The sequence below is a fragment of the Nipponia nippon genome, unplaced genomic scaffold, assembly GCF_047370975.1.
Source record: "Nipponia nippon isolate SJK-2023a ecotype South Korea unplaced genomic scaffold, ASM4737097v1 scaffold_2, whole genome shotgun sequence".
NCBI classification, from domain to species: domain Eukaryota; kingdom Metazoa; phylum Chordata; class Aves; order Pelecaniformes; family Threskiornithidae; genus Nipponia; species Nipponia nippon.
The window spans coordinates 105,005-132,032 of NW_028262336.1; the positions used below are offsets into that span (position 1 = coordinate 105,005).

Genomic DNA, 27,028 nt, shown 5'->3' on the forward strand with positions numbered 1-27,028 from the left:
CCTCTCACTGACCTTAACTGCTGTGCTCACAGTACTGCAGAGAGAAAGAGAGCCCTCACCCAGCCAGGGGAGAAAAAGAAAAAAAAAAAAAAAAAAAAGAACCAGCCATGGCCGGGGGAACAAAGGAAAATACATGGGGAAATGCAAGGGACCTATCTGTGTCCTTCATACCTCATTCCTCCAGCTCTCAAGGACTTCAGAAGGAGAAGGGCAACTCTCAGCATCCCTCTGCCTTGCGCACACTCAGACTCCCATGCAACCTCAGCATAGTTCTGTCCATGCAACCTCCTTCTCCCCTCCGCACTGCCCCCCCACACACACACCTCTGCAGGGCTTATACTTTCATGTGCTTGTGTGCGTCATTCCCCGGTGTTCTCAGCCAGGCAATCCTTTCTCACATTTCACGTCCTGCCCAACCCCAATGTGTCTCATCCTCACTCAGTGCTTCCTCTTCACATATCTCTGGGCAGCTACGACAGGCAGGTCCCTGAAAGGACAGGGGCTTTTCCCCCATGGTTCCCTGCTGGTTCTTTGTGGCCATGCTGGCTCCTATGGGTAAGTGAACTCAACTCGCCCCTGAGCACCTACAGCGATTCCACTGCTGCTGTCCCAGCCGCGTACCCCATTGCTGGCAGCGCTCTCTTCCCCAAAGCTTCCTGTGCTGAGGATGGGCAATCAATGAGGTGGGCAGGAATCCCTGAAGCTCCACCAATGGCTGTCTGGTTTTTCTCCTGTGCACAACTCCCAAATGCTTCCTCTGGTGGACACAAACTGCCCAGGAATGTTTCTTGTCTATGGGAGAGAGAGTGGAAACGCACCTGATGATCTGAAGAGCTGTCCCACCCCTCCCGCTGCTCCCTAGCCTGTCCTGTTCCTTCTCACCCTCTTCGCTACCAACCCACAGTGCCTAGTTCACCTTTTCCCATTTTTTCCTCCTCCTCAACCTTCCTCCTTTTCCCTTCCAGCGTTGGCTCTCGACCAGTCCCCAGACACAGTCATACAACAAGGCCAGTCTGTGAATCTGAGCTGCTCCAAGAAGAAATCCTCCAACACAGCTATGGACTGGTACAAGCTGCCTTTGGGGAAGGACTCCAGACTGAGCCTAGTGGCTTTTGCATTTGAAGGTGGTAAAGCAAATGTTGAGGAGGATTTCCGAAGCCATTTCAAGAGCAGCGAGATACAAGGAGACGGGATGACCCTCTTGATAGAGCATGCCTTTCTCAATGACTCCGGCATGTATTACTGTGCTGAGAGTAAAACACAGTGGCTAGGCTGCTGAGGGAGCTGAGCACAAACCTCCCCCTGCACAGAAGGGGCCTGCTTTCCTCCTTGCCGGTGCTGTGCAAGGCAGGATGACCCCTTTCCTCTCAGTACCTCCTCTGCTTCCTAGCCTTCCCTTCCTCCGCTTCTCAGACTCTCTGAGTTTATTTGTCCTGCCTTCTCTCCTTGCCACCCCACTCCTCCTTGCCTCCCTCTTCGTTCCACTCTCATTTACATTGTATTCACTTCCGTCAACCCTCCTTCCCCTCTCTGCCTCCCTTTCTCTCCCCACCTTCTTCCTGCTGTCTCTCTTCCACCTGCACTCCACAGACGTCCTCTCATTTAACTCCAGCCAACCCTGCTCATCATTCTCGCTGTCAAAGAGAAAGGATGTTCACGTGAGAAGTTCTTGGGGCACCTTTACATAAAGGCAAGGCCAGGCAGGTGGCATAATAGCCGCTGCCAAGTGGGAGCTGCCCACAAGCTCCCCCGTTACAATGACCTGTCTGAGGTTATCCTGTGGCCAAGGGATATGTGCAGCACAGCACAGGCCTGAGGGACGCATGGCACATGCAGCACAGCACAGCACAGGCTACTCGGCTTAACTGTTGTGTGGATCCCTAACTCCCCCAGGCACAGTGGTCTCTGCGTCAGGATCACTACCTTCCACGCCTTCAGCCACATACAGGTTACCTTTCCCAAAGATACTGTATCAATTACAGATTATGTCAGCCAGCTGTGCGGCTAACAGAAAGTTTCCTGGCAGGTTAGAGTGTTACCTCCCTCCTAACACGCACCAGTGCGCGGCACAGGCTGGCATGTGGCATGGCCTGGTTTCAGCTGGGATCGAGTTAGCTTTCTTCCTAGGAGCTGGTACGGTGCTGTGTTTTGGATTTTGGAGGAGAATGATGTTGGTAACACACTGATGCTTTAGTTGTTGCTAAGTAGTGCTTACACTGGTCAAGGACTTTTCATCTTCCCATGCTCTGCCCGGTGCACAAGAAGCGGGGAGGGAGCATAGCCAGCACAGCTGAGGCAGACTGGCTAAAGGGCTATTCCATCCCATATGACGTCATGCTCAGTAGATGAGCTGGGGGGAGTTGGCCAGGGGACAGAGATCGCTGCTCGGGGATGAGCTGGGCATCAGTCAGTGGCTGGTGAGCAATTGTAGAGCATATCACTTGCTTTCTATACTATTATTGTAGTAGTAGTAGTATTACTACTACTACGTTATTTTATTTTACTTCAGGTATTAAATTGGTCTTATCTCAGCCCATGAGTGTTCTCACTTTTACCCTTCCAGTTCTCTCCCCCGTGGGATGGGGGAAGTGAGCAAGCAGCTGTGTGGTGCTTAGTGGCTGGCTGGGGTTAAACCACGACAGGCACTCCAGCAGCTCCCACACTGCAGCTTCTCATGCTAACATACGGGCTTCTCAAGCCCTAAGCACAAGGCCTAACAGAGCAGGCATGGCCTGCTCGAGATCACTAACTCCTCGAATACCATGTGTTCTGCAAGGCTCCCAAAGCACTGCCCTGCCACTTGCACGTCCCAGGGAACCCCATGGGAAATGGAGACCCTTCCCACGGACACATCAAGCAGGGCCTCCTCTCAGCTGGAGTGCTGGGGGTGTTGTGAGGGGTTTCTTCCTGTTGCCTGCACTACTTAGCCCACGCTCTTTCTTCCTTTCTCCCTTTTCTTTTGAGGAATCTGGGGTCATTCCTGAATCTCCTCTAGGCAGTTTGAGGAAATGAATGCAATGGGACACTCTTGGACCTGCAACAGAGGGTCTGGGAGCTGGAGGAGTTGCTGCACCCTTCTGCTAAAAGGACACAGGGGAACAGCTTCACTGCAAAGCCCATGACAGCCTTGAGCAGCCGGATCACTTGCTCTCTCCTATGGGCCGGCCTCCCGCTGCCGTGCCTTGCTAGGCCCACAGCACAGCACAGCACAGCACAGCACAGATGTGTAGAGGCTCTGTCAGGCTTCTGACACACAGAGAGTGTGTCCACGGACACAAACTGCAAGCCTCACTTCCTGCCTGCAGTGATTTCCCACAGCCTTGCATTGGTGAACAAGGCTGTGCCCCACGTAGACAAGGTGGCAGGATTTTTTCCAGCTCTGTCCATCCTCGTCCTGCTGCTCCTTTGCAGAACGCTACAAAGAGGAGAGCATCAGCTCTTCTCTGGCAAGGAGAAGGCAAGTCTCTGCCAGCATATCCCACAGTGAATACCCTTCTCCTCAGAAATCCCTCCCTTGGGCAGTCTCCCAAGAGGCAGTGCCAGTTGTTGTGGTTTGACCCCAGCCAGCAACTAAGCACCACACAGCCGCTTGCTCACTTCCCCCTCCCCAGTGGGATGGGGGAGAGAACTGGAAGGGTAAAAGTGAGAACACTCATGGGCTGAGATAAGAACAGTTTAATACCTGAAGTAAAATAAAATAGCAGAGTAGTAATAGGAGTAATAATAATGCAAGTGATCCATGAGGCAATTGCTCACCAGCCGCCGACCGATGTCCAGACGTCCCCAAGCAGCGGCTCCCCCCTCCTGGCCAATTCCCCCCCAGCTCCTCTACTGAGCATGATGTCATATGGTATGGAATAGCCCTTTAGCCAGAACATGAAGATGACAGGTCAGCAGTCTTCCCCATAGCTGGGCAACATGAGGATCAGCACTGCAATAAGTGGAGAAGATTCCACATTGCAGCTTGCAGGGCTGGGAGTCTGGGAGCATGAGGGTGTCTAGAGAGGAAACTCAGCTGAGGGGCGCACACACACACACACACACTCCCACACACACACACACTCCCACACACACACACACACACACACTCCCACACAGCAGGAAGTCAGTGGAGCAGGGTACATGCACCTCACGCCTGCATGCAGGTGCCATTCCCCACTGTTCCCAGCCAGTCAACTGCCTTCTCACATTTCAGGCGCTCTCTCACTGCCCTGCCCACCCGCCAAGAGATGTGTCTCTTCCTCTCTCAACCGTTCCTCTTCACACATCTCTGTGCCTGTGCTGCCACCACAGGCAGGTTGCTGGAAGGAGGTGGCCATTCTCCATGGTTCTCCACTGGTTCCTTGTAGCCATCCTGGCCCCCGTGGGTAAGTGAGCTTCCCTTCCCCTTCAGCAGCTGCACTGGAGCCACTGCTGCTGCCTCAGCTGTGTGCCCAGTTGCTGGCAGTGCCCCATTCCCCAAGGCAGATTCTAGGGGGAGGATGGGCAATAAACAGGTGAGCTTTTCCTCAACCTCTTAACGCAGAAGACTCTAGAGAGCTACAAATCTGGTTTTTCTGTCCCATTTTAATACATCAGTTGAGAGTACTGGAGTCGTTATATTTCAAAACAGATTTATTAGTGTCTTTGAAGCTGGTTTGTGGGGGTTTTTTCTCTCCTATGTGTCTCTCTCAGAGAAACGGGACACTGTCCCATAGCTTGCTGACATCCTTATGCCACCTCATCCCATGTCTTACTTCAAGGATGTGTTTTCATGTCCCCTTCAATGCATTTCACTTCTAACATCTCTTCCCTTCGCTTTCCAGGCCAGGCCCTTCAGCAATCGCCAGACACAGTTGTCCGAGTGGGAGACCCTGTGACTCTGCACTGTTCCCAAACAGGGAATGCATTCCCCAATATGTACTGGTACAAGTTGCCCACGGGGAAGGGTGCCACTCTGCAGTTGGTTGTATACTCACTGGAAGGTGGCAAGGCAGAGATTGAGAAGGAATTCAGCAACCACTTCCAGAGTAATGGGACTAAGGGCTCCCGCTTATCTGTGGCGACAGATCACGCTCTACTCAACGACTCAGGCACATATTTCTGTGCTGAGCAAGACCCACAGTGACTCAAAAGCTGGAGCAGCACAGCCCAAAGCTTTCCATGCAAACAGGGATCTGTCCCCAGCACAGACACAGCCCTGTAGTTGACACTACCCCATTTTTCCCTCTTGCCCCGCAGCTCTGTCTACTTAAGGAAAGTGGTGGGATCCTCTGTCTGTCTTCTGCCTGACCACTAATTTCTTTCCTATTCTTTCCCATCTCTGAATCACCTTTTGACCCTCCTTTCTTCTTCTTCTCACTGCCTTCCCTCATTTCTCTGCCCCTCACTTTCCTCCTCTACTCGCTTTCTCTCTCTCCCCTTCCCCTTTCTTCTCTGTCCTCTCTCACACCTGTCCCCCTCCTCTTTCCTACAGCCACTGCCATTTCTTCTCCTTTCAGCCTGTTACGCCAGCTCATGGGTAAGCAGGATGTGGACCAGTTCACACAGCCCTTCTCCACCAGCTGGAAAGCCAAGGTTGCCGAGAGTACAGGTGCCTCACTGGTAACCTGGGTCTCAGCACCAGAGCGCCAGCAGGACCATGCCACCGAGCACTTCTGTGTGCGCGCTGGTTCCTTGTCTGCACCAGTCGCCAGGGAATGGGCACGCTGCTGTGCATCAGGCTCTCCGAGTCGTGCCACTGCCCTGTGACCCAAACACCGAGGTCTGCGATGTAGGTCAAGTCTCAAAGGTACGCAGGGACGGAGCACGGTCCTGTAGGTGAGGAGCCACAAGGTGCTCTGTGGCAACAACCCACCATACCTTTGGCTCTGCTAGGCAGAATGGAGGTGTCAGGGCCAGGAGGGGCATCATTCTCCCACCCTGCTCCACACGGGGGAGGCCACAGCGGTGGACTGGAGCCAACTCGTGTCCCCAGGACAAGGGAGATGTCTGGGAGCGGGCTCTTGGAGACGGTGAGCACTGGAGCACAGGGCAGGTGGGGAGAGGCTGAGGGTTGTGGGTTTGTCCGGCCAGAAGACGAGAAGGCAGGGGAGCATTACCTGCAGCCTCTCATTCCCCGGAGGGAGCTGAGGACGCGTTAGAGACAGACTCTTCTTGGAGGTGCCCAGGAAAGGACTGAAAGGTGATGGGCACAAGCTGGGACGGGGAAATTCTGCTGAGGCAGAGGGACAAACCCTTTGCCAGAGGAGCGAGGCAGCCCTGGGACAGGGCCTGGTCTTCAAAGGAGTGGTTTGCATCTGGGGAAACTTTCCAGACTGCCCTGGTCCAGGCCCGGGGAGACCTGCTCCAGTTCTAGAGCCAGCCCTTACCTGAGCGGAGGGCAGACTGGAAACCCTTGGATACCACCCTCGCCAAGTACCTCTGTGAGCCTTTGGTGCATTCCCCAGGGCAGTACAGCTTTCAAGAAGACTGGGGGAATGTTGGGGTGAGAGGGTCTTTGTCTTACTCACCGAGACTGCTGGTTCTCCACTGCAGTCCTGCCAAGACAGACAAAGGTGTGTTAACCCCGTCTGGTGACGGGAAGAAGGGGACAGAAAGTTACTCTCTGTGGAAGGAAGGTGCCCGCTCTCCCTTTTCCCTACGCAGACCATGTCATGGTTCAGGTGTTAGAGGTGAACACCTTTGCTGAAACCAGTTCTGGGGTTCTTAAAAACCCCCTGTGATTTCAAAGAGATTATCCTAGTGGGGTCCCATCACGCAGGATTCCAGTCTTAGATCAGGGCCCCAGGATTTGTCCAATGTGAGTGTCCTCAAGCCTGGACTTACGTCCAGTGCTCCTTACTCCACCACACACAAGAGCTCAGCTCCCTTTCAGCCACTGGGGCTGCACTCCACTCTACTTGGACCTCTCTGGACCAGACCAACCCAGCCTGGCTGCCCGCACCCCCTCTTCCCTCTCTCCTTAGCTCAGGATGGGATGGGTGCCCCCTCTGTGCCCCTTGGGGCAGGAGGAGGAACCAAGGCCGGGGGTCTCTCCCACGTGCCACTTGCATCCTGGCCATTCAAAGCCTTGTTGACCACCATGCTGCCGTTGAACCTGCCTTTGCCCTGGGAAGGCAAGTGGATGTCGCCCTTTGCCCAGTGTGAAGCAGGGGCCACTCGAGACCCCTGCGCAGGGCCAATGTTCAGCTATCAGCCCAAACCTCTGCCCACACAGGTCCAGCCTGCGAACTGACTGCTCTGCACTCATGTCACCCGGTTTTAGGGCACAGATAGCTTCCCCAGAGGAGGAGAGGTCATAATCCACTTGGGGATTAATCCCATAATCCCCCTGGGAAGATCCCATGATCCTGCCCTGGGCCATGTGTGTGTGTTCACCTGGGCTTGGTGGAGAAGCCCTAGCCCCACTTCATGATCCTATCCAGAGCTCTCAGCCTGGGGGGAGGAAGGCACAAGTTTGTTCGCTCCTCAGCACAAAGAGAATGTGAAATCTGGGTTCCAAGGGGGCTTATAAAAAAGATGGCGACAAACTTTTTAGCAGGGCCTGTTGTGATAGAATCATAGAATCATAGAATCGTCCAGGTTGGAAAAGACCCTTAAGATCATCGAGTCCAACCATTAACCTCTCACTGCCAAGTCCATCTATACCATGTCTTCAAGCACCGTATCTATCCGTTCTTTAAATACCTCCAGGGATGGAGACTCAACCACTTCCCTGGGCAGCCTGTTCCAATGCTTGACCACCCTCTCGGTGAAGAAGTTTTTCCTAATATCCAACCTAAACCTCCCCTGGCGCAGCTTGAGGCCGTTTCCTCTCATCCTATCACTCGTTACTAGGGAGAAGAGACCGACCCCCACCTCGCTACAACCTCCTTTCAGGTAGTTGGAGAGAGCAATAAGGTCTCCCCTCAGCCTCCTCTTCTCCAGGCTAAACAACCCCACTTCCCTCAGCCGCTCCTCATAAGACGTGTGCTCCACACCCTTCGCCAGCTTCGTTGCCCTCCTCTGGACACGCTCCAGCACCTCCATGTCCTTCTTGTAGTGAGGGGCCCAAAACTGAACACAGGACTCGAGGTGCGGCCTCACCAGTGCCAACTACAGGGGCACTCTCACCTCCCTGGTCCTGCTGGCCACACTATTCTTGATCCAGGCCAGGATGCCATTGGCCCTCTTGGCCACCTGAGCACACTGCTGGCTCATGTTCAGGCGGCTGTCAACCAACACCCCCACGTCCTTTTCCGCCAGACAGCTCTCCAGCCACTCCTCCCCCAGCAACGGGGACAAGGGGTAATGGTTTTAGACTAAACGAGGGTAGATTTAGACTGGAGACAAGGAAGCCATTTTTTACAATGAGGGTGGTGGAACACTGGAACAGCTTGCCCAGAGAAGCGGGAGATGCCCCATCCCTGCAAACATTCAAGGTCAGGTTGGGCGGGGCTCTGACCAGCCTCATCTCATTAAAGATGTCCCTGCTCATTGCGGGGGAGGGTGGCGGTTGGACTAGACAACCTTTAAAGGTCCCTTCCAACCCAAACGATTCTATGATTCTGTGAGTCACAGCACACGGAAACTCTGAAGAGGAAGACAGGGTGAGGGAATCACAGGTCAGGGGCCTGTGACTTTCAGCTGCTCCCGGGTGAGAACTCTGTCTCCAGGTGAAAACAGGCTGAAGGGAAGGATGCCAGGCTACAGCTCAGGGCTTCTTCTGGACAAGGGCAGATGCCGAGAAGGAATTCAGCAAGTGCTTCCAGAGCAATGGGACACAAAGCTACCGTCTGATCCTCTTCCTATATTGCGCCTATCCCAATGACTCAGGCACCTATCACTCTCCTAAGAAATACCTCAGCGACTAAGCATCTGAGAGAGCCGGGCACAAACCTCTCGGTAGGCAAATGGCACTTGTTCCTTCATGCCCTGCTCTCCTTCTCTCCCTCCCTTTCCTCCAGTGTCCGATTTCTTTTACATTTCTCCCCGTTTCACCTACTCGCTGCTTTTTCTATCCTTTTCTTTCACTCAAATTCTCTATTTCCCTTCTCTTCTCTAGGAGACAGCTACACAGCCCATTGGCAACTTTGGCAGCCAACTTTTTCATGGACTCTCTGTTCCAGTGCCAGCTGGGGTTAGGAGAAGTGAAAACCAGAACCCAGGAACACCTCTGTCCTTTTGACTCTTCCAGGAAAACGAAGCAAGCCCAGCACGACCAGTTACCTGAGCAAAAAAGTTGCTGCAAAATGTTCCGAGATCCTGCTAGTTGAGAGGTGCTGAAAAGAGTAAATGTCTTCCGCAGAGTGACATTCCCTGCCTCTGTCCTCCATACCATAGCCTAGGGAAGTACCCAGAGAAACGGTGCACAAAGAAGGGGTGCCTGAAAGCCTTTACTTTTTGATATTTTTTGTATGTCCAGTCCCAAAACAGAAGAAGAAGATGAGGAGAAGCAGCAGGTCACGCAGAACAAGAGTGTCTCAGTTGGCAGACATGGTTTCTTCAATCCAGGAGACATAATTGCAAACCTTAGTGTAAACCCCGGGATAGCCTTTCTGCGCACATCCAATACCCCAGGACACAATGCCCTGGAGCTCCCCGTTGCAGACTACTGGGCCGCCGGAATCTCCCTGCGCACATAAAGGATACGGATATTCAGCAAATGGTGTCCGCCTAGGTGATGAGCCAGAGATCCCAGAGATCCCAGAACATTCCAGGGAGCTCCACTGGGCTTTTTCTACACGGAAGTTCTACAAAGGTCATTTCTGATTACCGCTCTACACCTGATGCTACTGTGCCTTACTTTAGCTCCAAGGGCACCGCAGCTAAGGATGAGTAAGCTGCCTGGTTCTGAGGGACGCAGGCCTTGGCAGACGCTTAGGATAGGTGTGTCTTAACCATTATTCTGCCAAATATTGCCACGGAGCTAGGCGCATGTAAAATGCAGAGCAATTGTCAGGTGTGTTCATTTTCCAGGCTGCCTGGATCTTGGCATGCTGGCTATTTCATTCTCCGTCAGTCCAAAACTAACATTTGTGCCCGAAGCTCTGAAGTCACCGTCATTACTACTGACTCTCTGGTGCAGCACTCCTCCGTCTTAAATAGCCTAAGGCGCAGGAGGTGGCATAGTCTGCTTGTGGAGAGTTAGGGCAGAGGTCTTCGCTGCCTCAAAAAAGGGACAATGACTAACTGAGTGGAAAAAACCTAGCCTCGCTCAATAAGCAACTCTCCCCCTAAGCCTCCACTGTTGCTCAAGAAAAGAGCTTTCGGACGTGCCAGTGCAGTGAATACCGCAGATTCTCTACTATGATGGCCTCTTCTACTAGCAACAGGCAGGAGAGAAACATATGGGAAAGGAGAGGCAGATGTTTTACCTGGCAGGAGTCTTTCCCTCCCTCCATGAATCCTACACATATCATGTTCTTGGTAATTTGCCCAGGGTAGGCTTCGGTGCACTCGCTTGAGGTGAGTACAGGAGCCTTCAGGCACTGCAAGGTATCTGGATACGGATCTACAAGAAAAGAGGGAGAGATGGTTGAGGACACCTCTGAGTTCGTTCCAGAGCCCGGAGAAGATCTTTCCTAGCAGAAACGTAATCCCTGAACATCCTCTTTTAGCAGGCGTCATTTTTCCTCTGAACGGTAATTGCAGCATGGATTCCTTTTCTTTAGACGGAACAGATTCTACCCATGGGTCCCCCGTTCTACACTGCAGCCACGTTAATTCTTCTGATACCAATCATCAGTTGGCAAGTGTGGAGCTAAGAGCTACTCTGATAGCACGTATGCTGGAGGAAACCTGAGCCTCGGGAAAACCATCCTCTCCTCTGGTGCAGGTTTAGTTGTCCTCAGCGGACTAGACACCAGCCACCATCCACACCTCTGACCGTCGATGGAAGAGAATGGATCTCTTAGATCCACAGTCACAGATTTTGATCTTGTTCTCAGAGCACTGACAACTCCATTGACATTAGTTACATCGCTAGTGCTCGACAATGCTACCAGCTGGGGCACAGCTGGTAGCGCCAGGCCACAAAATTTATGGCAGCGTGAACATCCTGGCGAGCGGCACATGGATGACTGAAGTGATTCCACGTTCGTGAGACAGAACAAGAGGAAGCACCTTATAAAGGCTTGCCTTTGAAGCAGCGGAATGGTTACCGTCCGCCAGAGACCGGTCACTCCAAAAGGCCTGTCCCACAGCGCTTCTCTCTGCTTTACCCTGTACTGTTTGGAGTTAATTGTGAGGTCTCAGAGTGTCTCCCGGGCCCTCGTGATGCTGTACGTTCCCACAGAGTACTCACTGACGCTGCTGAGTGTGTTGCCCCAGCCAGAGATTAGGCATGTGGTGCCTGGGGTCACACAGCTGGTAGGCAGAGGAATTGTTTGGACAGCTCGGTTGAGCCGGGCTGGTTTGGCAAGCTTGATGAGCATGATGTCATTGTCCAGTGTTCTGGAGCTGTAGCCAGGGTGGCGGATGACTTCAGCTGAATTAATCAACTGCTGTGACGACTCTGTGAGTGCCAGGTTATGCTTCCCGAGCTGCACTTGGATGCGACTGGAAAAGAGAAGGAATGGCACAGACTTTACTGCTACCGAGAGGTTATGAGGAACCTCCCTGTCACTGTATGCACTCGCTTCAACATCGCTATGGTAGTAGCTGTTTCCATGCAGGTTGTCTTTCTTGCCCTGCAATAAGCCCCACGGATCTACACTGACATCTTACCCACTCCCAGTGCAGGTGGTGGTGAATTTCTGCAGGCTTATTTTCTTGAGCTGGGACAAGCTGAATGGATAACAGTGCTTTCTAGAAACAGTCTGGAGAAAGGCAAGCTGCAATCACCCTGACCTCGCTCCTCTCCCTGTTCTCCAGTGACTAAGTTGTAGCGAGATTAATGCAATTTATAAGAAATCACAGCCCATAACTCCTTGCTAGATTATCACGCTGTCCTTTCAGACACTGCTCTGCATTCGCAGAAGCATTGGCACAAGTGGAAAACCCCTTATGATGCCTCAGCCCAGCTTCCTGAACGAGCCACCCATTCCTTGCTTGTGTCCTGTCAGAACGGAGCCACTTACGGATTTGGATCCCACAGCTCAGAATCCCTGCTAGAAGCAAACTGGAAGAAAGAAGTAGGTTACGGAAGAACATATGTTTTCCACTCACGACTTGTAGCAGTGAGCAGCTGACAGGACCCACTGGCTGTTGATGAGGGAGCCTCCACAGAAGTGATACCCAGAATTCAGGGACACCTGATAGGGGACAGAGTTCGCTGCACAGGTGTAGCCTCCCACAATCTTGTCGTCGTCATCATCAGCGTTGAGGGGGAAGGCAACTGGGAGATAAGAAGTGGCATATGTCAACACGTGGCATAAGGAATCTTGTGCCCCTCTGACCGACGGAAGCATCTCACTTGTGGCTCTCCTTCTATAAAAACTCACAGTAGCACTCGCCCATAGTCCAAAAATGTACAGCAGCTTTGGGACTTCCTGGGCCAGAGGTGTTATCTTTAGACTTCACAGCCCTTAAGGCTTTTTTTGAAGCTATGGACACATGTCAGTGTTCCTGGCTCAAGAGCTGCTATGAAGGCATTTTGTGACACAAGCAATTATGACCAGGCAGCAGTCAAAAGAAGTTGCAGTGCTCTGCCTTAGAACTTTTGCTAGTTGAAACTGGACTTCACTTTCCCCCAACAGACTACCTTGCAAATTTGCTCAGAAAACGAGCTTCCTTACAAAGTACACAAATAGAAGGAAGAAATGTACTCACCAGCCACACCAACAAAGGTGAGAAACAGTATGTATTTCATGATCTTGACACAGCCTCAAGCCCAGGCTGGGGGACTGGAAGCGTGAGCTGCTAGAAATACATTTCTTGAAATGGCCTTATCTCTAGTCCAAGGTTTTCTCCAGACAAAAAGTACACAGTGGAAAATTTGAAGATCCAAAAGTGGGCTTTACCAGCCACTGGTAGAAAGTACAAATAATGTATCGGTTAATCATAAACCTTTCCTAAGACAGCGAGGTATTTTACATTATTTCAGAGGGCAGCCTTCCGTTTAAAAATACATTTGGGCTTTGCAAGATGTGTAGGTGTTTGCCTGTCTCGGTCTTGTACGCAGCACCTGTTGAGAGCAACCCTCAAACCCCTTGGAGATTCCTCTGTGCTCATGGTGTCATTCTTAAAAGTGCATATTTTTACCGGAAGCTGACTATTGGAGGTAACGGACTGTAAGATGCTTCTTGCAGCAGACGAATTTCAGTGTAACATCGATGTTTATGGATGTAATGCGTACGAACAAAAATCCTGTGAACACAAATAAAGAGATCTTCTCAAATCCTTCATCTGAAGGAGTGCTAACTTCTGTCATTATGCTGGGTTTGCTAGCGCTTAATGCGTTTGAGGAATAATCGTTTCCCAGGCAGCTTCCAACTTCATCATGTTAGCTCCTGCAAGACGTGGGATAACCTCAAGTGACTGTAAACAGAAGCCCTATGCTTTGAGATGCTGAAATGGCATGAGATATTATCAATGGACAAGCAATGGCAGCTTGCATTTCTAGGAATCCATGTTCCTAGTGCAAGTATTTCAGTCAGCTGTATCATCACTGGACTCAGATCAAGTAAATACATTTGTCCAGGCTGATGCAAGATCCTGGGAAAGGGAAACCTGGTGAGACCGTGGGCTGACGGAGATAAAGCTTCCCAGGAGCATAAAGCGGAGGAGTTTCTGCGGCTAGTCCTCGTACATCTCACAGAGCTCGCTGGGGGAGGGACCGCTGATTCTCTCTTCCCAAGTCTCTCCTGCCTGGGGGGAGCTGGTTGAAAGACATCCCGTCTGACCTAGGAACATCAAGTCCCCAGTTGCTAGAGGCCAGGGGAGGGTGTGCGGAAGGGTTTTGCATCTTCTGCTCTTTGCATCTGTAGTCGACGGTCAGAGACAGGCTCCCGGTTTACCATGTTCCAGTGCAGCGGTCTCCAGAGTGGGGTGCATGCAGCCCTGGGGGTGCGCAAGACGATGCACTGGGGTGTGGGAAGAAAACATTAGAACTTCAGTACTATACGTATATAATTATCAGTCACTAAATACACCTGGACTGGGGGTGCATCCTCAAAAATGTTTTACCAATAGGCGTGCGTGATGCAAACTGCTTGGAGGCCACTGTTCTAGCGGTTTCAACAAATCCCTTTCGTGTTCTTTCTTACATTCTGCTATAACGTCAGCCTCCAACTCGGCAGAGCCCTCATGTTCTCTCCGATTTCTTCACTACCAGGGCTTCCTTCCCCTCTTGCTCACCCCTGGCTTCCCCCCAGCAAATTAAAATTCTGCTGGCACTCCCAACTGCATTGGCCATTTTCCATTTCCCAGCCCACGCAAATGTGCGCCGTGCGCTTCCCACCATGACCCAGCTGTTGCTTCCTGTTCCAAAGGTGCCACGGAAGTGAGGGTGCCCGTGTGAAGGCTGCGCGCTTTTCGTTTGTGAAGTTCTTTGGCAGCTTCTGCTTTTCTGTTCTCTTTCTGACTCCGGGTGCTAAAGACAAAGCCTCCTGCTTCAGCGTAGCACAGAGAGAACTCCGGAGGATATTTCAGGAGCTGCTGTGAAGGCTTCTCAAGTTTCACACTCTTTTGGCTCTTGCTAATTCCCCTGTAGCTCATTGGCTGCTGCTACACTTCAAGAGAAGGGATTCAGACCTGGTGCCGTGACACTCAGTCCTCTTTCTCTCAGTTGCTTTTCCTGGGGATGCCGGTGATGACAAGATTGTGGGAGGCTGCAATTGCCTCGAGCATTCCGTTCCCTACCAGTGTCCTTGAATGCCGGGTATCACTTCTGTGGCGGTTCGTTCATCAACAGCCAGTGGGTCCTCTCAGCTGCTCACTGCTAGAAATCATACGTAGGGATTGGGTCGTGTATCTGGATTCCAGTCAAACCTTGCAAAGCCACCCGATTTGCAATATGGTGCTTAGCAAAAGAAGAGAATCCAAGGTGGCGATGCATGGTGTACCTGACACCAAAGGCGAAACACTGCCTTGTGTCTCACTGCGTTACATGATCTTTCCAATAGTCCTGCAGTCTTGGCATCCTTTTCTGTGCATCCTAACATGCCTTTCTGTGCATACTTGCACGCCCACGTGGCTTACCGTTACTATTCCCTTCTTTTTCATTCCTCCAGACTTTCTCCATGGATCTTCCTTGTCCTGAATTTCGGGCATACCTCTGCAGAGAGAGCACAGATCAAGGATCATGCTCCTCTGCAATAGGAAATGTAACCTTCTTTCCCTAAGCATTGCTCGAGGTGTCTGAGGTGATCCATCTATGCTCGCACCATTGCCACGGTTGCCAGCGGGGGATCCGTCGGACAGGACGCCAACTAGCAAGACTCTCCAGACTCTGTCTTTCATAAAATCGGGAAGCTCCTAGAGCTCTGTGACACATACACTTTTCATTAGGCCAACGCTCCCTGACTCTCTTCCGAGGGTCTGCCAGGCCCCGTGTGGCACCAAGCTGTTCTACCCATGGTTAACTGCTGCTCTTCCCTGCTGGTAATTTTGCAGCCATACGCAAGTATGGCAGGATGGGAGAGCGCAACATTACGTGAAGGAAGACAGTGAACTAGTCAGGCGTGCCGCGTTAATCATTCACCATCCTAGATACGATTCAAGAAGCCTTGATACCGGCGTTGTGTTGATCAAGCTGGCCACCACCATGGACTGCAGTGCTGACATTCAACCCACAGCTCTGCCCAGCTCCTGTGCCAAGGAGGGTCCCGAGTGCCTTTTTCAAGGTGAGGAAACACACTGAGCAGTGGCTGTGAGTATCAGTGCATGTTGCAGGTACCTGGTCACACTTCTCCGGCTTCAGCGCCACGTTCATGACTTCCGTGTACATTTCACTCCTGCTTTGCAGCCTTTCCATGTTCTGCCTGTGAGTTCCCCAAACTGCCCTGCCAGTGTGCCTCAGTCAACAATGCCCTTCGCATTTGCTCATGCACGTCAAGGGTTGCCCTGCTTTGCTGGATGGCTCTCGCATATAGGTCTACAGGTCTTTCTGTTCGCTGACAGTGCTGAGTCCCAAGAGGAAACCTAATTTTCCCTGCTGCCCCGGCAGCCAGTTTCCCTCAGGTTCTCCGGTGACTGAGAGCTCCAGTTCTGAGTAACCAAAAGTGCCAGGAGGCTCACCCAGGCCAGATCACTAGCAACGCGATGTGTGTAGGATTCCTGGATGGTGGGAAAGACTCCTGCCAGGTAAGCACTGATGTCTGCACAGAGCCCTGGGTCACACACCGCAGGGTGCCTCAGGCTGCACAGTGTAAGAAGTCAGAGCTTGGCAGAGTGTGCGTAGGCTTCCTCCTCTCCAGGTTTTCTGTTGTGACACAGTACCCTTCCAGCAGAGTTTTGATAGAGAGCGGACTTCAGCCAAACTAGCAGGTCCAGCCACATCTGCTGGGCACTGACTGCAGTAACAGTGAACTGTTGGGGGTAGGGGAGGTCAGCAAAGAAGGGGTGCTGTCTTTCTCTGCTCCCATGCCTCTGCCAGGGTGTTTCCCACGACCCAGAGAGGGATAGTCAGGGCTGCCAAAGTCCTGCAAGACAGTTTGGAGAGGTACCCAAGCTCATCCCTTCATTTGCTGGAGCATAGAGGGCGTCCTGGGAGGAGCTCAGTCCTTTCTGAGCAGGATGGGAAGGGTCAGGTCAGGGCTGACCTGTCAAAGACGTCTGTTAGAAGGTGGCTTTATCGGACAGTGCTGCTGTGTTGTTCTTGTGCAGGCTGAGATGGGAAGCGAGGGTGGGGCTTTAATCATGGGAACATTGGCCCTAATGGTCCCTAGTTCTGGAAGGGGCTTGCTTGGGAAGCCAAATACCTAGCTTTCCTAGGCAACATAAAGACTCCTCAGAGCACCTCGTTCCAGATGGCTCCTCTTGCGTTCAGGGACGAGGATCTCCCAGAAAGGATGCTCAGGTAGAGATCCCCTCTGCCTTCCTTCCCCTATAGCTGGTTCCTGTGTTGCTTGGATAAATCTTTAAATCTGATCCAGAGAGCAACTTACGGTGATGCACATTCCCTTCTCCAGCCTTTGAGTGAAATTTCCCTGCGTCCTGGAAATTCTCCAGTTGCCTTGGTAGATTTTTTTTTTCCTGCCCTCCTCTTTCTTCCTTGTCCAAAGCCCAGAACCCGGGCATCTAGAGAGGAGTGTGGCCAAGGGAGGCTGTGGCGCCTAAGATCCAGCATCCGGTTTTGGTGGAGAAGGGACTGGGAAACAAGGAGAGGGAGGGGGAGAGGGAAGGAGAGAGGGAGAGGCTTTGGGGTGGTTGAGGTGGGTCATTGTAGCCCAGAGGGTCCAAGAAGATCCAGGATCAACTCAGGAGACACCAGAGCTCAGTTATTCCGAGTGACGGAGCAAGGGGCAGCAGGCAAAACTCAGATGCCAGGGGACAAGGCTGAAAACACTACAGAGAGCCCGCTCCAAGACTGGGACCTGCCAAGGGTCCCTTCCCACCTGCACCTCTGACCGCCCAGCTCTTCCCCAGTTTCAGAAGTGGGGTCCCCCACTCACTCCAGGTGCGATGCAGCTGGCTGAAACCAAGCGCAGGGGCAGATGGTCGTCCATATTCACAGACATCTGGGCTTCTCCATAGCCGTTCTTGGTGAGAGAAAGACATGTTCTTGCTCTGCGGCCATGGGACAGAGGGAATGAAGAATCAGGGGGCTTTTATTAGACCACTCGGTTGGAAATGGCATAGTCCTGCCCATGGATCCCGTGTTTGCAGGTAATATATCCGCGGATCCCGTGATCCCGGGAGTCACGTGTGCCTGGGTCCCTTCTCCATGAGGCCCGTGGCTCAGGTCCTGTGTCCCTAGGGTCCCCAGACCTCAAGTAGCGTGCCTTTCAGGTTTCCAGTTCCCTAGTCGCATGCCTTCAGTCCCCCTCCACCAGAAGCTCAGCCTCTGCACAGAATAGCTTCTCCAGGGGATTTTTTCTTTTTTTTCCAGAGAGGTGTGGAGGAGTCAGCTGTATTCTCCCAGCATTTTCTGGAGCATTCCCATTTAAGCTTTGCACCAAGCAGGTTAGCGTTTTGGAGCTGACTTGATCCAGCTATTGTGCATTCTTCCGCCACTGCTTGGCCACCTCTGGGCTGCGTTCTGTGTGTGGGGACACTGGCTAATATTAACCCAAGCAGAAACTCCGTTTCAACTTACGCTATGCTGTAGAATCCACCAGACCCTCCGGCGTTGCCGTCAAAGCTACTGACAGTCTGCTGGGGAAAGAGTATAGGCTTAGAGAAGGACAACTAAAATCTGCAGAAGGAGAACTGAAATCTGCAGCAGAGCTGCAGATTTGAGGCGGAGTGCAGACAACTCTCCCATTTAATGTACCGGGCGGTTTATTTGTCCCATAACTGAACCCCAGGAAAGCGAATGCATGGTTGGACCGGTGCAGTTAAGAGTTTGGCCACGAGGTAGCACCGGTAACTGCTGCAAGAGCAGGACTCTCTGCCGCCCTGTGTGCCTGTCACTCCCCTCACGTCCCCGACCCGCACCCAGCTCCTCCCAGGTGTGCGGAGGGGCTTCCAGCCCCGGCTCAGCAGGCATCCGGCACCTCACTGAGATGCTCCAAAAGCTGAGTCCCAGGCACAACGCCCGCCCCACCCCCGCCCCGCCAAACCGTTGTCCCTGGTCACCCATTAACCCCTAGGTTCCCAAAACCCTCTGCCGCCCTCGCCTGACATAAGCTCCCCCAGCCAAGAGGGGGATCTGTGCTCACCTGCCACCTCAACCCCATTGGTTAGTTAAAAAATAGCCCCCGACCCTTTCCCCAAAAGTGACTGTGGGAGGCTTTTCCTTCAGCTGGCTGCAAACCCCCTCCTCCTCAGGGAACCCGACATCCAGGCATGCCCTGCGCTAATTCCCCAAACCCACTGCCCTCCAAGAAAAAGCAGGTGGGTGTCTGGGCCGCTTCCCCTGGCTCTAATCTGCAGACACGCCTGCCTTCCCAGGAGTAGGCTGAGAAAGACAGCATCGAGGCAGTCCTTCCCACTCCCAGATCCACAAAATCCTCAGAGAAAAGAAGAAAAATAACCACTTCACTGCAGCATGAGGTAAATAAGCTTGGCGGGCACTGGAGGCCAGGCCTCTCAGGCTCAATGGAAAGGAGGGGTGGATGCAACACATCTGAGGAGTCTTCATGTGCACAGCTGAAACAGCCATGGCTCAAACAGGGATGCATCCCTTTTATGTCACTGCCTCCCCATTTCTCATCCCCAAAAGACAAACTCAGGCCTCCGCCTCCTCCATGTGTAGCTCTCCACTCCCTTCAGCGTGGAGCCATGGGGCTCTGAGTTTGCGCAGAACCACAGATGGGAAACCAAGGCCCGTTGGTGAGCACAGAGACCAGAGCAACTCGGGGGTGGGGGGGAAGATGAGGAGGGCTGATGTGCAATTTCTACATTTGAATTTGTTGGGAACCTTGTGGGAGTCACAAGCTTGCAAGCCACAACGCCAGCTATCTGGGACACGGGCTTATCAAGATCACAAACCTCCAGGAGGAGGCAACCCAGGAATTCCCTGGAGTCACTCGCATTGGCTGTCTCTCCACCTGCCTTGTATTGGCAGGCAGTGGGGTCTGTGGCTTAAAGGGGTGAGGGAGGCAAGAGGAGCTACATTGTGAGTTGTCCCTGCCCACAGCAGCAGACATCCCAGGTGAGCCATGGGATGGCCCTGGTGACCAGGACGAGAAAGTCCCCGAGAGGTTTCAGAAGGGATTGTTGGGAAGCTCTGCTGTTTCCTAGCATCTGGCCTGGCCCACCCACTGCATCCCCTGCTGCTTGTCGCAAGACAAGAGGGCTGCCCTGACTTGCCTACTCTGCTTTAGCTCCAGTGGTGCTGAAGAGCAAAAGAGAGTGGAAGTCCCCAGGGGAAGCTGATGCTCGGCTATATTTTCACAGTCCACCAAGGTGAGCAGCTGAGATATCCTTCATGGAGTGTGAGGCATAGGCGCGGTCACGGGTGCTTCAGCTCATGCTGGAGCTGTGGGGAGAGGGAGATGCTGTCTGGCACGCAAGAGAACTGTGCAACACCACAGTCTCCACCTGTTGATCCAGCGTCTCCTGCTTAGCACCTGCGTACAGTTTTCCCCATGCCTTTCACTGGAAAGGGGTCACGGGTAGAGCAGGAGTCAATGAAATTGCACTGTACAGCTGCTTTCAAGACCCTAGTGGTCTCAGCGGCTGCATCCCAGCGGCACCCCCCACACCCCTCCGGAGGACAAGCTCAATCCTGCCAGAAAAGGAAACCGCTTTGGGCAGGTTGATTCACAGGGCAGAGGGGGCGATGACACAGATGCTCTCAGTCCCTGAGCGCTCCTTGAATTTGCCAGACAAAGTGTGCTCCTGAAGCAGAGCTGCCAGAAGCCCTTGCCCCAGAGGCAGCACCAGGCTGAGACACCCAAGGCTCTCCCCAGCTAGGCCCCAGGTCCCAGGGACGAACCATCTCTGGAGGAACGTGGGCTACTGCCTGTCAGCAAGGAAGGCGGAGGGAGAGGCCACCCTGGCTCCAATCCTCAGCACCCCTTCTCCCTCGGGCCTCCCCCTTTGGGCCACATGCGATTCTTTCTTCACAGGCTGGCATGTGGCATGGCCTGGTTTCAGCTGGGATCGAGTTAGCTTTCTTCCTAGGAGCTGGTACGGTGCTGTGTTTTGGATTTTGGAGGAGAATGATGTTGGTAACACACTGATGCTTTAGTTGTTGCTAAGTAGTGCTTACACTGGTCAAGGACTTTTCATCTTCCCATGCTCTGCCAGGTGCACAAGAAGCGGGGAGGGAGCATAGCCAGCACAGCTGAGCCAGACTGGCTAAAGGGCTATTCCATCCCATATGACATGACCCACCACGGTGGGTGGTGAGAAATTGTAGGGCGTAGCGCTTGCTTTCTATATTATTATTGTAGCACTATTTTTATTATTACTACTACTACTAGTAGCACTAGTAGTCGTGGTTTAACCCCAGCCAGCAACTAAGCACCACACAGCCGCTGACTCACTTCCCCCTCCCCAGTGGGATGGGGGAGAGAACTGGAAGGGTAAAAGTGAGAACACTCATGGGCTGAGATAAGAACAGTTTAATACCTGAAGTAAAATAAAATAGCAGAGTAGTAATAGTAGTAACAATAATGCAAGTGATCCATGAGGCAATTGCTCACCAGCCGCCGACCGATGTCCAGCCCGTCCCCAAGCAAAGCCCCCCCCCACCCCCCGCCCCGGCCAATTCCCCCCCAGCTCCTCTACTGAGCATGATGTCATATGGGATGGAATAGCCCTTTAGCCAGTCTGCCTCAGCTGTGCTGGCTATGCTCCCTCCCCGCTTCTTGTGCACCGGGCAGAGCATGGGAAGATGAAAAGTCCTTGACCAGTGTAAGCACTACTTAGCAACAACTAAAGCATTAGTGTGTTACCAACATCATTCTCCTCCAAAATCCAAAACACAGCACTGTGCCAGCTACTAGGAAGAAAATTAACTCTAACCCAGCTGAAAGCAGGACACCAATGCAGAGCCAAAGGCAGCCTTTTCTCTCCTTGAGATCTCCCTTTGGAGAAAGAGAACAGTTAGAGAACATGAAGATGACAGGTCAGCAGTCTTCCCCATAGCTGGGCAACATGAGGATCAGCACTGCAATAAGCGGAGAAGATTCCACATTGCAGCTTGCAGGGCTGGGAGTCTGGGAGCATGAGGGTGTCTAGAGAGGAAACTCAGCTGAGGGGCGCACACACACACACACACACTCACACACACACTCACACACACACACACACACACACACACACACACAGAGCAGGAAGTCAGTGGAGCAGGGTACATGCACCTCACGCCTGCATGCAGGTGCCATTCCCCACTGTTCCCAGCCAGTCAACTGCCTTCTCACATTTCAGGCGCTCTCTCACTGCCCTGCCCACCCGCCAAGAGATGTGTCTCTTCCTCTCTCAACCGTTCCTCTTCACACATCTCTGTGCCTGTGCTGCCACCACAGGCAGGTTGCTGGAAGGAGGTGGCCATTCTCCATGGTTCTCCACTGGTTCCTTGTAGCCATCCTGGCCCCCGTGGGTAAGTGAGCTTCCCTTCCCCTTCAGCAGCTGCACTGGAGCCACTGCTGCTGCCTCAGCTGTGTGCCCAGTTGCTGGCAGTGCCCCATTCCCCAAGGCAGATTCTAGGGGGAGGATGGGCAATAAACAGGTGAGCTTTTCCTCAACCTCTTAACGCAGAAGACTCTACAGAGCTACAAATCTGGTTTTTCTGTCCCATTTTAATACGTCAGTTGAGAGTACTGGAGTCATTATATTTCAAAACAGATTTACTAGTGTCTTTGAAGCTGGTTTGTGGGGGTTTTTTCTCTCCTATGTGTCTCTCTCAGAGAAACGGGACACTGTCCCATAGCTTGCTGACATCCTTATGCCACCTCATCCCCTGTCACACTTCAAGGATGTGTTTTCGTGTCCCCTTCAATGCGTTTCACTTCTCACATCTCTTCCCTTCGCTTTCCAGGCCAGGCCCTTCAGCAATCGCCAGACACAGTTGTCCGAGAGGGAGACCCTGTGACTCTGCACTGTTCCCAAACAGGGAATGCATTCCCCAATATGTACTGGTACAAGTTGCCCACGGGGAAGGGTGCCACTCTGCAGTTGGTTGTATACTCACCGGAAGGTGGCAAGGCAGAGATTGAGAAGGAATTCAGCAACCACTTCCAGAGTAATGGGACTAAGGGCTCCCGCTTATCTGTGGCGACAGATCACGCTCTACTCAACGACTCAGGCACATATTTCTGTGCTGAGCAAGACCCACAGTGACTCAAAAGCTGGAGCAGCACAGCCCAAAGCTTTCCATGCAAACAGGGATGTGTCCCCAGCACAGACACAGCCCTGTAGTTGACACTACCCCATTTTCCCCTCTTGCCCCCCAGCTCTGTCTACTTAAGGAAAGTGGTGGGATCCTCTGTCTGTCTTCTGCCTGACCACTAATTTCTTTCCTATTCTTTCCCATCTCTGAATCACCTTTTGACCCTCCTTTCTTCTTCTTCTCACTGCCTTCCCTCATTTCTCTGCCCCTCACTTTCCTCCTCTACTCGCTTTCTCTCTCTCCCCTTCCCCTTTCTTCTCTGTCCTCTCTCACACCTGTCCCCCTCCTCTTTCCTACAGCCACTGCCATTTCTTCTCCTTTCAGCCTGTTACGCCAGCTCATGGGTAAGCAGGATGTGGACCAGTTCACACAGCCCTTCTCCACCAGCTGGAAAGCCAAGGTTGCCGAGAGTACAGGTGCCTCACTGGTAACCTGGGTCTCAGCACCAGAGCGCCAGCAGGACCATGCCACCGAGCACTTCTGTGTGCGCGCTGGTTCCTTGTCTGCACCAGTCGCCAGGGAATGGGCACGCTGCTGTGCATCAGGCTCTCCGAGTCGTGCCACTGCCCTGTGACCCAAACACCGAGGTCTGCGATGTAGGTCAAGTCTCAAAGGTACGCAGGGACGGAGCACGGTCCTGTAGGTGAGGAGCCACAAGGTGCTCTGTGGCAACAACCCACCATACCTTTGGCTCTGCTAGGCAGAATGGAGGTGTCAGGGCCAGGAGGGGCATCATTCTCCCACCCTGCTCCACACGGGGGAGGCCACAGCGGTGGACTGGAGCCAACTCGTGTCCCCAGGACAAGGGGGATGTCTGGGAGCGGGCTCTTGGAGACGGTGAGCACTGGAGCACAGGGCAGGTGGGGAGAGGCTGAGGGTTGTGGGTTTGTCCGGCCAGAAGACGAGAAGGCAGGGGAGCATTACCTGCAGCCTCTCATTCCCCGGAGGGAGCTGAGGACGCGTTAGAGACAGACTCTTCTTGGAGGTGCCCAGGAAAGGACTGAAAGGTGATGGGCACAAGCTGGGACGGGGAAATTCTGCTGAGGCAGAGGGACAAACCCTTTGCCAGAGGAGCGAGGCAGCCCTGGGACAGGGCCTGGTCTTCAAAGGAGTGGTTTGCATCTGGGGAAACTTTCCAGACTGCCCTGGTCCAGGCCTGGGGAGACCTGCTCCAGTTCTAGAGCCAGCCCTTACCTGAGCGGAGGGCAGACTGGAAACCCTTGGATCCCGCCCTCGCCAAGTACCTCTGTGAGCTTTTGGTGCATTCCCCAGGGCAGTACAGCTTTCAAGAAGACTGGGGGAATGTTGGGATGAGAGGGTCTTTGTCTTACTCACCGAGACTGCTGGTTCTCCACTGCAGTCCTGCCAAGACAGACAAAGGTGTGTTAACCCCGTCTGGTGACGGGAAGAAGGGGATAGAAAGTTACTCTCTGTGGAAGGAAGGTGCCCGCTCTCCCTTTTCCCTACGCAGACCATGTCATGGTTCAGGTGTTAGAGGTGAACACCTTTGCTGAAACCAGTTCTGGGGTTCTTAAAAACCCCCTGTGATTTCAAAGAGATTATCCTAGTGGGGTCCCATCACGCAGGATTCCAGTCTTAGATCAGGGCCCCAGGATTTGTCCAATGTGAGTGTCCTCAAGCCTGGACTTACGTCCAGTGCTCCTTACTCCACCACACACAAGAGCTCAGCTCCCTTTCAGCCACTGGGGCTGCACTCCACTCTACTTGGACCTCTCTGGACCAGACCAACCCAGCCTGGCTGCCCGCACCCCCTCTTCCCTCTCTCCTTAGCTCAGGATGGGATGGGTGCCCCCTCTGTGCCCCTTGGGGCAGGAGGAGGAACCAAGGCCGGGGGTCTCTCCCACGTGCCACTTGCATCCTGGCCATTCAAAGCCTTGTTGACCACCATGCTGCCGTTGAACCTGCCTTTGCCCTGGGAAGGCAAGTGGATGTCGCCCTTTGCCCAGTGTGAAGCAGGGGCCACTCGAGACCCCTGCGCAGGGCCAATGTTCAGCTATCAGCCCAAACCTCTGCCCACACAGGTCCAGCCTGCGAACTGACTGCTCTGCACTCATGTCACCCGGTTTTAGGGCACAGATAGCTTCCCCAGAGGAGGAGAGGTCATAATCCACTTGGGGATTAATCCCATAATCCCCCTGGGAAGATCCCATGATCCTGCCCTGGGCCATGTGTGTGTGTTCACCTGGGCTTGGTGGAGAAGCCCTAGCCCCACTTCATGATCCTATCCAGAGCTCTCAGCCTGGGGGGAGGAAGGCACAAGTTTGTTCGCTCCTCAGCACAAAGAGAATGTGAAATCTGGGTTCCAAGGGGGCTTATAAAAAAGATGGCGACAAACTTTTTAGCAGGGCCTGTTGTGATAGAATCATAGAATCATAGAATCGTCCAGGTTGGAAAAGACCCTTAAGATCATCGAGTCCAACCATTAACCTCTCACTGCCAAGTCCATCTATACCGTGTCTTCAAGCACCGTATCTATCCGTTCTTTAAATACCTCCAGGGATGGAGACTCAACCACTTCCCTGGGCAGCCTGTTCCAATGCTTGACCACCCTCTCGGTGAAGAAGTTTTTCCTAATGTCCAACCTAAACCTCCCCTGGCGCAGCTTGAGGCCGTTTCCTCTCATCCTATCACTCGTTACTAGGGAGAAGAGACCGACCCCCACCTCGCTACAACCTCCTTTCAGGTAGTTGGAGAGAGCAATAAGGTCTCCCCTCAGCCTCCTCTTCTCCAGGCTAAACAACCCCACTTCCCTCAGCCGCTCCTCATAAGACGTGTGCTCCACACCCTTCGCCAGCTTCGTTGCCCTCCTCTGGACACGCTCCAGCACCTCCATGTCCTTCTTGTAGTGAGGGGCCCAAAACTGAACACAGGACTCGAGGTGCGGCCTCACCAGTGCCAACTACAGGGGCACTCTCACCTCCCTGGTCCTGCTGGCCACACTATTCTTGATCCAGGCCAGGATGCCATTGGCCCTCTTGGCCACCTGAGCACACTGCTGGCTCATGTTCAGGCGGCTGTCAACCAACACCCCCACGTCCTTTTCCGCCAGACAGCTCTCCAGCCACTCCTCCCCCAGCAACGGGGACAAGGGGTAATGGTTTTAGACTAAACGAGGGTAGATTTAGACTGGAGACAAGGAAGCCATTTTTTACAATGAGGGTGGTGGAACACTGGAACAGCTTGCCCAGAGAAGCGGGAGATGCCCCATCCCTGCAAACATTCAAGGTCAGGTTGGTCGGGGCTCTGACCAGCCTCATCTCATTAAAGATGTCCCTGCTCATTGCGGGGGAGGGTGGCGGTTGGACTAGACAACCTTTAAAGGTCCCTTCCAACCCAAACGATTCTATGATTCTGTGAGTCACAGCACACGGAAACTCTGAAGAGGAAGACAGGGTGAGGGAATCACAGGTCAGGGGCCTGTGACTTTCAGCTGCTCCCGGGTGAGAACTCTGTCTCCAGGTGAAAACAGGCTGAAGGGAAGGATGCCAGGCTACAGCTCAGGGCTTCTTCTGGACAAGGGCAGATGCCGAGAAGGAATTCAGCAAGTGCTTCCAGAGCAATGGGACACAAAGCTACCGTCTGATCCTCTTCCTATATTGCGCCTATCCCAATGACTCAGGCACCTATCACTCTCCTAAGAAATACCTCAGCGACTAAGCATCTGAGAGAGCCGGGCACAAACCTCTCGGTAGGCAAATGGCACTTGTTCCTTCATGCCCTGCTCTCCTTCTCTCCCTCCCTTTCCTCCAGTGTCCGATTTCTTTTACATTTCTCCCCGTTTCACCTACTCGCTGCTTTTTCTATCCTTTTCTTTCACTCAAATTCTCTATTTCCCTTCTCTTCTCTAGGAGACAGCTACACAGCCCCTTGGCAACTTTGGCAGCCAACTTTTTCATGGACTCTCTGTCCCAGTGCCAGCTGGGGTTAGGAGAAGTGAAAACCAGAACCCAGGAACACCTCTGTCCTTTTGACTCTTCCAGGAAAACGAAGCAAGCCCAGCAGGACCAGTTACCTGAGCAAAAAAGTTGCTGCAAAATGTTCCGAGATCCTGCTAGTTGAGAGGTGCTGAAAAGAGTAAATGTCTTCCGCAGGGTGACATTCCCTGCCTCTGTCCTCCATACCATAGCCTAGGGAAGTACCCAGAGAAACGGTGCACAAAGA

General features: G+C 53.0%; 1 protein-coding gene and 1 pseudogene across 1 annotated transcript; one reads left to right on the top strand and one right to left on the bottom strand.

Annotated features, from left to right (window-relative positions):
- Positions 1–9,338: 9,338 nt before the first annotated feature.
- LOC148055595 (trypsin I-P1-like) lies at positions 9,339–13,204 on the bottom strand. The gene is made up of 5 exons (XM_087759560.1): positions 12,733–13,204; positions 12,130–12,298; positions 11,267–11,520; positions 10,338–10,474; positions 9,339–9,593 (listed from the first exon to the last, which is right to left on the bottom strand). Exons 1-5 carry the CDS (start codon positions 12,770–12,772, stop codon positions 9,444–9,446), a joined length of 750 nt encoding a protein of 249 aa, XP_087615686.1. The 5' UTR covers positions 12,773–13,204; the 3' UTR covers positions 9,339–9,443.
- On the top strand, positions 13,048–16,600 carry LOC148055596 (trypsin II-P29-like; annotated as a pseudogene).
- Positions 16,601–27,028: the final 10,428 nt, after the last annotated feature.

Coding starts and splice junctions, on each gene's coding strand:
- LOC148055595 (XM_087759560.1), bottom strand. CDS start 12,772: ATGAAATACATACTGTTTCTCACCTTTGTTGGTGTGGCTG. Junction 11,521..12,129: donor GCTGCTCACTGCTACAAGTC/GTGAGTGGAAAA, acceptor TCTCTTTTCCAG/TCGCATCCAAGTGCAGCTCG. Junction 9,594..10,337: donor GAGGGAAAGACTCCTGCCAG/GTAAAACATCTG, acceptor TTATGTGCGCAG/GGAGATTCCGGCGGCCCAGT.